This window comes from Symphalangus syndactylus, chromosome 23, assembly GCF_028878055.3.
Source record: "Symphalangus syndactylus isolate Jambi chromosome 23, NHGRI_mSymSyn1-v2.1_pri, whole genome shotgun sequence".
Taxonomy (NCBI): domain Eukaryota; kingdom Metazoa; phylum Chordata; class Mammalia; order Primates; family Hylobatidae; genus Symphalangus; species Symphalangus syndactylus.
In genome coordinates, this window is record NC_072445.2 from 19241428 (window position 1) to 19254278 (window position 12851).

The following is a 12851-nucleotide window of genomic DNA, read 5'->3' on the forward strand; positions in this document are numbered from 1 at the left end:
CGAAACTTAGTCTTAGATGTAGAATAGACTTAATAAAAGATTTGAATTCATGGAAAACGGCTGGTGCTTTTCCCCAGCAAGGGTTTTGCAACTTATTTTAATCACAAAGCTGACAGTTTTTCAGTCCTTAAAACAAAAACAAACAAACAAAAAAACACCTCATTCTTGTTCTCTAGGAATGACAAGATTGAATATATAAGAAAAAAGAAATGTCCAGCTATGCACTTGAGTTCCTAAAAACTATTTTGACTAGTTCTCCCTCCACCCCCCTCATTTTTTGTGTGTCACTTAAAACAAAAAACACCCAAACCCTGCAAAATCTTTTTCCCTTGGGAGTCGCTCAGACAGAGGTGGGGGTGGAGGTGGGAGGGTGAAGAGTGCTGAGAAGTCAGCACAGACGCTCAAGAATTTTCCTTCCTCCTCTCCTGAAGTTACAACGAAAAACAGCGACAGTCAGATCAGCCGGGGGCTTTCTGGTGTCTCGGCTTCAATCTCTTCCGACAAAGAGGGGGTTCCTTGTCCTAGGGGTGGGGAGAGCAAGAGGACGCGACCAGGCGAGATTGCCCCTAGTCTGGGGCCGCCTCTCGGCTTCGGAAGCTGCACACGGCGCGCGGGGGGCTCCTTCTCGCGGCCGGCTGGCGGCGGCAGCGGCTGCGATTCGCAGGCTCGAGATTCGTTGCCCCGAGATCCGCTGTCCACGACTTACCTCTTGGCACCTTGAAGCGCGAGAGACAGGGGAGCTTTGCAAATTGCAGGAGGGAGTGGATGCAAAGAGGTGGCGGTGAGAGGGCGAGAAGAAAAGAAGGGAAAGGAAGGAGCCTAGCCGGGGAGCCGGGCTGGCAGCCGCCGCGGGAGGAATCTGAGCGTGCAGCCGGCGCGGGGGGAGCGGCGGCCGCCGCGGAGGCGGCGGCGCGGGAGGGCGGAGGCGCGGCCGCCTGCAGCTGGGTAGCAGCGCGCGGCGCGGCGCGGCGCGGCGCGGCTGTGGCGGGCAGCGCGCGGCAATGCCGGCCCCGGGGCTGGACTGCTGAACCCACACCGCTTCACCACCGGACTCGAACTGGGAGGGGGCGCCAGCGCACCCAGGACGCGGTGCCCCAAGGGACCCCACTCCAAGCTGCAAACTCAAGTCCCCCGCCTCCCTGGGCCAAACACACCCCCGTGCCCGTTCGCAGCTGCCACCCGGGGTGTTCCAAAGGCTCCGGCAAAGATCTGCGCCTCCCGGGTCTCCCTACCCGCCAGCCCGACTGCGCCGCATCGCCAGACTCTGTTGGCCCATCAGACTCCGCCCGGCAGTCGGCCTCATCAAACTTGATTTCTCACCTCCTCAGCCCCATCACCTCCATCCTCTTTCCCCCCGTCTCGCCTTCACCCCCCCAATTTCCTCCTTGCCCCTCATTTCCACCCTCCTCCCCCTCCCCCGGCCACTTCGCTAACTTGTGGCTGTTGTGATGCGTATTCCCGTAGATCCGAGCACCAGCCGGCGCTTCAGCCCCCCCTCCAGCAGCCTGCAGCCCGGCAAAATGAGCGACGTGAGCCCGGTGGTGGCTGCACAACAGCAGCAGCAACAGCAGCAGCAGCAGCAACAGCAGCAGCAGCAGCAGCAACAGCAGCAGCAGCAGGAGGCGGCGGCGGCGGCGGCTGCGGCGGCGGCGGCGGCGGCGGCGGCAGCTGCAGTGCCCCGGTTGCGGCCGCCCCACGACAACCGCACCATGGTGGAGATCATCGCCGACCACCCGGCCGAACTCGTCCGCACGGACAGCCCCAACTTCCTGTGCTCGGTGCTGCCCTCGCACTGGCGCTGCAACAAGACCCTGCCCGTGGCCTTCAAGGTAAGAGGCTACACCGCCCCCCGCCCCCGGCCGGGAGCCGCGGAACCTGCCCGCCGGTGTCTTCCTGCCCACGGGGCTGGGCCCCGGACGTCTTCCAAGACCTCCTGCCTTGGCGGCTCTAACCCCAGGAACCCTCGGCCGGGCCTCTCCCTCCGGATGCCCTGGCGGGCTCGGGGTTCAGTCCCTCCGCGCAAATCCCTCCCTCTCCCACCTGTGCCTGCTGCTACCCCGACTTCAGCCCTAGTCACCGTGATCCGTTCATCACTCCTCATGCCTCCTGCCCGGCCTCGGTTCTCACTCACTCCTTCGCGCCGTCTCCCTTTCTCCCAAGATCCCCAAAGTGCCCACTCTTGCCCTGCGAGCGGACTTGCTCCACCCCGCCCCTTTCCCGGGGGCGAGGATCCCCGATATTGTCCCCTGGGGCTCCCGCGTCCTACTCCCGGGACATCCCGGCCTGGCCGCATTGCAGGCTGCCCGCGCCGCCTCTCTTTGGGGCTCCGCGCGCTCCCACCCGCTTCCCTCACAGCCAAACGCCCCTTCTCAGGTCTCGGCGTCCCCTTTCCTGACCCGCAGAGTTCGGCGGTCCTGGTCCCTCCCGGGCTCCCGTGCCGGGATTCGTTGGGTGCCGGTGCCGGGCATTAGTGCCGGGCTGGGCGTGGGGTGCTGACTGAGGCGCGCGGGCTGCGCTACCCGTGCCCGGGAGGGTCCTGGAAAAACCCGGGGTCTCCAGAGGAGGGGGTGTCAGGACGGGGGCGTTTGCTCTGTTCGCTGACCCGCGCCAGATCCCGTTACCGGGAGGAAGGCGGGGCCGCTGGGGCGTCCGCGAGCCCCAAAGCGGGGGCGTTCAGGGGGCCTGGGCGCTGAACCCTCGAGTGCTGGGAGGCGCGGGCCAGGGGAGGGGGCGGGAGCTCGGGCCGCTTCTTCCAGCCGGGACCGAGCTCTGCGCCTCGCCCCGCCAGGGAGGGATGAGGGAAACCTGTGGAACAACTTTAGTTCGCCCAACTTGAAAACGGAGGTGAAATTTTGTATTTTTGCTTTATTATTATTTTTAAAGGACTTAAATCTAAAAAAGATCCCTCCTGCTTCTGAAAGGTGGTGAGAGGCTCCTGCCGGTGGCCTGAGCACGGAGTGAGCTCGAAGGCTTGAGAGCGGCCTCTGCGCGCCCCGCGGACTCTTGTGCCTGCCCGGCCCGTTAGTTTGAGGGCGGGTGGCAGCCGCGGGAGTCGCAGGCAGGTGCTCCACAGGTTGAGGGTTTAGGATCTGGAGCCTGTCACAGTAGCCCGATGGCTCTCCATAACCCGATCCGGCTTTCCCGGGGTAGCCCTCTCTAGGGGGGAGACGCGGAGCCCCCAGGGCCCAGCGCACACTGGGTTGATGGGGAAACGGGTTCCCGGGCTGCCCACACTCGCAGGACTGTCCACACTCGCAAGACGCCAGGGATGCAGGGGTGGTAAGCCAGACGTGGAGATGAGCACTCTCATAAAGGTGCTTTGGGCCCTTGCTAACCTCTGAACTTGAGTAGGTGGGCCTGGGTCCCCTGGGTTCCGAGGTCTGTGGAGAGCAGGGCAAGCAAGGCCTTGGGGGAGGTTAAAAAAAAAAAGTTGGGGGAGGAATCATGCCAGTTTCTCCACTGGGGACCCTGGGGCCAAACTCCCACGGGCCACTGACAGTTCCCAGTTGTTGATCACCCCAACCCCACGCACCAATTCAGATTCCGTGTGTGGGTGGGATGGAAAGAAAGAGGAGTCCAGGTCAATTAGAGCTGGTTATCTCTCTAGGTCTTATATCAGAACAGAAATCAGAATGAATTGTTATGGAAAGGGGATGTTGCATTCTGGGGCAAGTTTCATTTTGCAGTTGGCTCAAGAATTTTTTTTTTTTAACCGTCACATTTCTCCTTTTATAAACCACCCATTTTGTAGGTTAATGTTTGCTTCCTTGAAATAGGAAAAGCTCAGAATATATGTGAATTGTATAAATTTAAATTTCCATACAATATGTATCTTTTACAATGTCCATCGTCCAAGGGCCCAGAATTTTTACATTAGTCTTATATGAGAATGGAAATTTGTTTCCACCAATGCCCTCCAATCCCCCAAACCAAAAGCCCCCCAAAATCCCAAACCTGGGTGAAAACAGCAGAAAATACAAATAAGTAGATATCTTGTCTGCACAATGCCACAAATCAGAATATGTGAAAATATAAGAACAGATGCTTACATTTTTAAAGACATTTAGATGCTTGATGTTCCATATACCATTCTGCTAAACATATTTAAGGTCTATCTTGAACTGTTCTCTTGCATTTATGCTACTGAATTGATTTGAACATGAGCATTTTGGATGGAAAGGTTGTGTTTTGCACTTTAGTTTGAGCTAGTCTCAGATATTTTGGCTGTCATCTAAGATTTTTCACTACCACCCTTTAAAAATTATTTTGAAAATAAATTTTGTACTTTGTTATAAATCAACTTGTTAATTACACAGAGTACATTTTTGTTATCTTAAGCAGTAAACAGACCGTAGGTAACAAGACCATATTAAATTGACTGTTTTAATTCATATCAATTGAATAATGAATTGAGTTAACCTAAAACCTGACTGTCAGTGTCTTTCTATCAACATACCTGTGTTAAACAGAATTCAGAAAGTGGGTGATAGCTAAGATCTACTCAGTATAGAAAATACTCTGTTGAAAAAAAATGTATGGATGTTTGGAACATCCAGATTGTGACAACCTCTCTTTACCCTACTTTTGGAATAAAAGCCTGAGAGCACTAGACTTTCTATACTCTTACAATATAATCAAATACATCTGCAACGAAGAAATAATATGAAGAAGTCTCCGTTTTAAAAGTGGTGACAGCAATTTGGCCATGATATTTATAGCTATGTAAAAAATAGATTATAGTGGTTGTCAGGTCAATAGCAGATAGGTAAATGGATTTAAACACACACATGTACACACACACGCAACTTATTTGTTGTGAAGTCTGGTATTCAAATCAATACAATATTTATTGAGCCCATATTTTGTATCTGTCACACTGAGCTTGACACTGCAGAGAATCAGAAATGAATTCAATAGACTGTTTTGAAATGTCAGTTTAAACTCGTGTTTAAACACGATATTGGCAATCTATTTCATTAAGAATGTATTAGCGTTGTTCATCTACTCTTGTTTCGAGATGATATAAAATTTATTTATTTTTACATGTAAAAATGCAAAAACAACTAGTATACTTCATATAAAGTTGTTTATTAACATTGTATTTTTAACAAAGTTCTGCAGTTTTGAAATGTTCGGTCCCCCCAGGTGTCAAGGAAACGGAAATAAATATTTTTAACATTTTCAGGTGTATCTCACTGAAACCTTAAAATAGTTAAGGCATACTATTAGAGGATCCCAGACCCTTTCTATCCTAGATAATTCTAGTGGCAAAGAAGTAATTTGCAAATTCAGCTCATTAGCTGATGGTCAGGTAATGGTGGAGAGAGCATGTCAACCTTGCATCCAGTAGCACCCTTTTAGTTAGGGGTCTGTCAGCATTTCCACTGTGAAGCCTGGTGTTCAGGGTTCATAACTTAGTTGCCTTAAATAGCTTCAAGCTGAAACACTATGCAGAAATTTTAAGTCCAGATGTATATTTTAAAACTAAAAGTAGTTCAAGCCTATTCTGCTGTTTTAAGTTAGAGAACACCAGACTATATATATTTATCAGTATCGTATGTTTTTCTGGCAGTGTTAAAGAAAGAAAACACATTTTTAGATATATAATCTAGCACTCATAGTTAATTCTGTATATTTAATAATACCTTTCAGTGCTTGTCAAAAGGAGGGGTTTCAAAATGACAGAGCAATTTCTGTTTGAAAATAAATTTTTGGCATCACTAACCATTTTTCTCTCTTCGAAAACAAATATGCAACTAGTAAATACTTGATACCAGTGAGTAGTATTTTTCTTACATAGTTAAAGATCAGATTTTATATTTATATTTTTTGAATCTCATTGTATCTAAACAAGGGAAAATAGGCTGTTAAGCCTGTTAAATCCTTATTAACCTTAATATAAATTATTATGCAAAATTACGTAAATCACAATAGATTTCAAGTTGTGTGAAGACAGACACATTTTTGTGTTATGCCTTTGAATTCAAGAAAACTTATTTAAAGTTAAATATTTTGGGACTGAATATATAAAACTTCCAAGTAAGGAGTTGGAACAAAGAATTTCAGGTGGAAAATAAATACTTGTAAAATTTTTTAGAAAACTTCTATTAAATATTTGAAAATAGGTATGGTAGATATCTTTCATTATTTTTTCCTCTTTGGCATTATTGTTTGTATCCTTTCAAAATTCCAGAATATCTATTGTTAGATGATCTAAACCACCATGATACATGGCCCACAAATTGCTGCTTTAAATTGAAATAATTTTTATCAAAATTTATCTTTGACATATATATTTTTAAAATTATGAAATGATATATTGTGTTTTTTCTCTAGAATTTAATAGGCTTTTCCTCAGTTCTAGGATAAATTCAAAATATTAACGGTAGTATTTGTTGCAGTGTTTTGATATACTGTGTTTGAAGTTATCTTTAAATAATTGTGATAGGAATAACATTTTTGCTTTTTGCAATTAGGCTCACTTCTCTTTATATTGCAAAGAAATATTTGATCAGATTTTATCTTGAAACATAATTATATTTCAATTATACCGCAAGTACAATGTCCCGAATTATGTTGGCCTATAAGAGTAATTGATTAGTTAAGACTAGACTTCTGTCCATGGAAATGTCGCAGGCAATTTTAATTTCCATATAAAAAGATGAGAAACTGTTTTAAGAGTTTGAGTTAATTCTCCATTCCTCTTCTTTTAGTGATTCACAGATTTAGTCATAAGGAGTCTCATACAAAATTTCAATAGCATTACTACAGTTAAATATCCTTCTACTTTATTTGTGCAAGCCACATATGTGATTTAAATGCTAGTTATGGTGAGGTGCGCTAAATAAAGGAACGTCTTTCTCTATTCTGAAATGTCAGGACAGAAAATTAGTTCTCCTTTTCTCATAAAGTTTCTTGAATTTGTAGATTTTATATTTTAAAAACACCTAGAAATGTAATTGTTAAGATCATCACAAATTATTCTTTGCAGAGCAGTACTTTTGTATTGGGTAGGATGGAAGCAAATTTTAATTTGTGCTTATTCCTAACTAGTTAAAGAATGAGTTTTGACTGCGCTTTACCCCTTCAAATGTTTTTCCATTGCTTGGTTTTGGTACAGATGAAATGTGTAAAAATTTCTTGATTCTTTTGGTTTTCTTTTAGATAAACACAGTTGCGAATCTCCAAGGGGAACTTTTTAGCTTCAGAGATCTACTTAAAGAAAAAACCTCTCAAACATGTAATTATACTTCTGATTGATATAAAGTCAAATACAGTACTTCCCCCAACTCCCAGCCTTTTTTCCCCCTCAGAAAAACATCGGGCAATCTGATTTGGTAGAGTGAATAGCAGAAAAAAACCCAATATATTTAGCCATTAAACTAGAGTTCAGCTTTAACAGGAAAGATTGTCGCTACATTGCATTAGCATTTTTTTTCAGGCCTTGCTCTCAGCCTCATAGAAGGCTCACACAACTTGTGATTATTTATTTGTTTTGTAAAATGTGATATGTAAAACACACCAGTATTGAATATGGTCATTATTATGCTGCTTAAGCACAGTAAAATGGATTTATGTATTTCACTCTTAGGGATCTTTTCTTTCATATTTTCCCATGTTGAATCAATTTTCCATTTCTTCTAACTAAAAAAAAAATCCATTATGTTAAAAATATGCAGTAAAATAATAATGTCCCAGAGCTCTTGAAAACCTTTATATTGGGGCAGATTGCTTTTTTGTTTTTTCGGAAATGTAGCCAGACTTGAGTGAAATCCACCAGCAGTCATCCTGTATCTCTCAACAACATCAAAGAACATCTCAGAACATGAAGTGAGGAAGTACGTATTCAGTTGAACCCTTTAAGAATGCTTATAACTAAAAGCCTATGTTTAACAGACAGCAGATTTGGAACAGAACACTGTGTTACCCTCCTCATCTTACAAAAAGCACATCATTATAATTACGCTCTATACTTATATAGTATCTTCTACATTTTGCAGACTTTCCAATTCATATTGGAAAACTGTGGTTGCTGGAGATGAAGTTACTTTGTGTGAGGTCATAGCAGATATGTAGCAGAATTGGGGAAAAAGTGGAGCCTCTTGATTTTGGTATATTCATTCTCTTCTAAACAGTACAACTTTTCTCCTGCCTTTATTAATATGCTTACTGGGTCCATATTTACTTTGACATAGAAAGCCACACAGCAGGTGTTAAAATATAATATGCTGAGTGTACAAAATGTCAAACATTCAGATGAATCCTGGCAAATGTAGTCAATTATTGCAATATTTTCAAATGTTCACATTTTTGGCATGGTGAATTTGAAAAATTGAAAAGCACATTGCCTCCATCAGGAGTACAGCATTACCTGTATTCAGTAGCCGCTTGAGGTATGAGATGAAGTATACAGGGAGGAAATCTTATTTTCAAGAGATTTTACTTTTGACCCAGGAGACTTCTCATATTGAGAATAACTATATACTCCAGGGAAAGGGGAGGCAGCATGGTTCCCTCTCCCCTGGGATGAAAACAATGTCGGAAAACGAGCTGGGAGCAAGGGCATGTTGCTGTTAGCAAGGGGTGCTAACTCATCATTAACTGGCTCTCTCAGAGTTTCAGCTGGTAGTCCCACAGACTTCTGTCTCTGCAAAGTGGGGCTTTTTATGGAGCTCTTTCATTTATTTCAAAAATGTTTACCTGGCTGGGCTCGGTGGCTCACGCCTGTAATCCCAGCACTTTGGGAGGCTGAGGCGGGCGGATCACCTGAGGTCAGGGGTTCAAGACCAGCCTGGCCAACATGGTGAAACCCCTTCTCTACTAAAAATACAAAAATTAGCTGGGTGTGGTGGTGCACACCTGTAATCCCAGCTACTCGGGAGGCTGAGGCAAGAAAATCACTTGAACCTGGGAGTTGGAGGTTGCAGTGAGCCGAGATTGTGCCACTGCACTCTAGCCTGGGTGATAGAGTAAGACTCCATCTCAAAAAAAAAAAAAAAAAAATTAATCAAACACACCATGTGCTGGACACTTTTGGGAGCAGGGTTGATAAGTGGTGAACAAGACAGATGAGATGAAGGCCCTTCTCTTATGTAGTTTCCTAACTCATATAATCTGGACTCCTAGGAGTGAGTCCCTCAGCTTTGGCCTGGCATATTTAAAATAGTCATAGACCATTAATATTAATATATGTACGTTGAAATGAGGATCACTTGAGTACAGTGGGAGGCTGGGGAAAGTGGGGCCTGTAATTTAAGGAAGGCTTTATTGATTTTGAACTGAATAACACAGTACTAAATGGAAGGAATGGAACTGAGAAACAGCCTTAGAGAAAAATAAGGGCGACAAAAATATTGACAAGTTTTTTGTTTGATTGTTTTCCTGGCTGGAGGAGAGGACATAGTGAAGGGGTGTTGCAGTAGGGTTCATAGATGGGGGAAATTCAGCCCTGAAATATAGGTGTAGTGTATATTATTCACACTGTAAGAAATCTACTGTAATATGCCAATTGTATTGGGAACATAGAATTAAATGCTTAGGTTTGTCTTATGGAAATCTTGACAAAGGAGGGAGTAGCACTAGAAGGAGAAAAAGATAAGTGGGAGGTTTACCAGACAGGCATGCACACAGGGGTGTTATTGTCAGACAGTTGTGGCTACTTTAGCTGGGGTCATTGCTGAGTTACCATGAGGGCATCTGGAAGCTGAATGAGGAAGACATGGAAATAATCTGAATATAGAGTCCTGGAAGTTCGTTGAGAGAAAGGATTGTTACCAAGGGGCAGGATCTTGGCAGTGGATTAGGAGAAGTGTTTCATATATGACAGTGAAGGATCTGCACCAGCATCTCCTTACCGGGCTCTGTGTTAATCAGAGGCACACATTTGCAAGTTAGCTGACTCAGGTTAAAGTGTTATCGCTGGTCTTGGAGCAGAGAAAATGTTTGTTAGTTCCAAAGATGGATTAATCTAGATGTTTTCTTGATTGAGTTAATTTGCTTCAGATTAACTGTTGAAGATTAAGCAGTCAAGTATGTCATTCCAGGATGGCAGATGGGACACAAGACATAATAGAACTGAGGCTAAGGGTATATATTGTTTTTTTCTTATTTATCATCAATTATTTTCACCTTCAGCTTCTTGATGACTTCGGATATCACACTGGGTCCCACCTCAGCGTGGGTTTTCAGTAAATATACTGTTATTAAAAGCTGAAGTGCTAGCCCAAAGTAAGGAGATAAAACAGACCACACACTCTATGTAGTCAGGAGCCCCGGGGTTTCACTTAAAAATCTTCTCCCATAGAGTTGACCAGACTTGATATTTTTTAGCCTGTGATGGGATAAGACCACACCTCAGGGCTTTCCCTGAGAGGAAGCCTGCAGACAGGTGGTGCCTTAATCTGTATGATGCAATCTGCAGATGGGGCATCCCCCTTCCTTCTGTGGCATAATTCCTATGGACAGCTTAACATGGGGATTTAATAAAAATGTACACATTTTCTGTGAAGAATCCAACAACAAATGAAGGAAGTTTTTGCCTGCCTTTGAAATGGGTGGACCCTGAAACATTGGTCTGTTTGAAGTGGCATCACAACCCATACACAGATGCTTCATTCCTGTCGGCCATTACTGGACTGGACTAGAACACTAAGTCCTGATAAGACACATCATTTGCAATGAGAATATATTCTGTTTGTAAGCCTTTCTGATGTGCCATTATTGCTGCTGTGTTTCCTGTTTTATGTAGGTGGTAGCCCTCGGAGAGGTACCAGATGGGACTGTGGTTACTGTCATGGCGGGTAACGATGAAAATTATTCTGCTGAGCTCCGGAATGCCTCTGCTGTTATGAAAAACCAAGTAGCAAGGTTCAACGATCTGAGATTTGTGGGCCGGAGTGGACGAGGTAAGTCTCTGACTTTTGATACTGATAATGGAATAAGCACATTAGGCTCCTTTGATGAAATGTAGACTAGTCTGTATACAAATCAGCACCTTCTTTTTCTGAATAGAATTACTGAAGATTTGCTTTAAATACATCCAGATGAAGTTGAGTGTTCTTGTGAGTACTCAGGCCTTTTTCATTTATTTTATGATATTGAAAATTCAAGCAATGTTTTCAGAAAAACTAGCTCCTAATTTCACTGGGTGTGAGCATATAAGGTAGAGAAAAGAACAGTTGGAGGATCAACTTCTGAATTATGAGGAGTCAATTAACTGAGTAAATTGAGTGGTAAAGGGGAAAGAAAAATGGATATGTTGGATCAATTTCCTGATAATATCAATTTTGGTCTAAGTTGTAGCAAGGACAGCTGGCATAATGCTCTTCACTTATCACAGGTTACCTCTATATGATTTCATTTACTCTCATAATAAGAATTTATTAAAAATCATGGTTTTTTTAACATAAGGCTTTTCATTTGAATAAGTGAATAATGTATTACTTATGTTAGAGTGACTATGTAAGGTTGCCTAGACAGATGAATGATTAGTACTCTAATATTAATAGTTCCATACTATGTAAGGATTCCCACCATCTGAATCCATATTCAAAAATTAGAGATCCTTAAATAGAAAATTATCCCTTTTAGGGTTTTTGTAACTGTTTGATAAATGAGGTTAATGTTTTTTTAAAAAGTCTTTAAGGAGACCAATATTTTGGCTTTTATTTACTTATTCTACAGAAAGACTTTTACTAGTTACTCACCTATTAGAAGCATTATGCTTATTTATTTACTTAACTGAATCTAATATTTCCATTTTAAGTATTTTGATAAGAAGAAAGAAAATAGACCACTTTAGAACTGAGGTTAAATAAAGCCTTATGGAATCATTGCAACCCAGTTTGAATAGGAAATGAGAAGCACCACTTTTTAAACCATGTCTAATAATTGCTCTTTAGTTTGGATCAGATGTCAAATTATTACCATTGTAAAAACTTGATAAGCGAAATTCAAGCAAGGCTGTTTCCGATGAGTAGTGTTAGTTTACTTTCTAGGAACAGGGCCAAGAAGTTGTACTTTTTAACTTAAAAAAAAAAAAAGATTCATGCTAATGAGATACTGTCACTGACAGGTTGTTTGAAATAAAATGAGGCTCACAGCCTCTGGTAGAATCAAAACTAAGGGGGTTATCTCTGCATCAGGTTTAGTTAACTTTCGTAAAAAGAGGAAAAAAAGACACATCCTATATCACTATTGACTGATTAGGTTTGGAGTATGTGTGTGTGTGTATTCATTCTTCCTTTTTCTCATTTACTTATGCAGGTCCACTATGCAATTAAAGTTTTTCCTTTTTTTTTAGTAAGAATCAAGAAAAATGTGAACATGATGATTTAGCTGTATGCTCTGAATTGCATCTTTCTTCTTATGTAATAATACTTTTTTTTTTAACTAGAGTAATGAATTTTAGTTTTGAAAGGATTGGGTGCCATGCTTAATTTTACATTACAGATTCAAGCTAGTGTTTTCATTTATCTTACTTTTGTATTATATAGATGCTGCATAACTTTTTTCTGATCAATTTAAGCAGAAACTATGGCAAAGTGATAGTGTACTTTGTAAACCCTCAACATATTTATTTAAGAAACTTCAAAGAGAAACAAAGGGTGTGCACTGTTTTACTATATTGGCTTTCTGAGTTTTGGCTGGTTTCCCAAATAGCAATTTTTATATTTAAAAAAAAAAGACAGACTTAACTGCTTGCAGACTTTTCACGCATGGAAGATGAAGAAAGCTTCTTTTGATGAAGTGTAATTATGTCCAAACAGAGCTGACCCCCTCCCCCTATATTTCTTATGATCTTAACTGAAGAAAGTAGGATTTTTCCTTTGAAGCAGCCGGGACTTGGTGGA

At 42.8% G+C, this 12851-nt stretch overlaps 1 protein-coding gene across 7 annotated transcripts in view; it reads left to right on the forward strand.

Annotated features, from left to right (window-relative positions):
• RUNX2 (RUNX family transcription factor 2) overlaps positions 1-12851 on the forward strand; it is a 281684-nt gene that overhangs the window by 95463 nt on the left and 173370 nt on the right. For 6 of the 7 annotated variants that reach the window (XM_063633187.1, XM_055263933.2, XM_055263934.2 and 3 more), the window contains exons 3-4: positions 1465-1829; positions 10748-10904. In XM_063633187.1, the coding sequence (XP_063489257.1) occupies positions 1465-1829; positions 10748-10904 (522 nt within the window). Of the gene's footprint in view, positions 1-517; positions 1830-10747; positions 10905-12851 lie in introns of those variants that run through there. The other variant, XM_055263935.2, reaches the window with a different exon arrangement.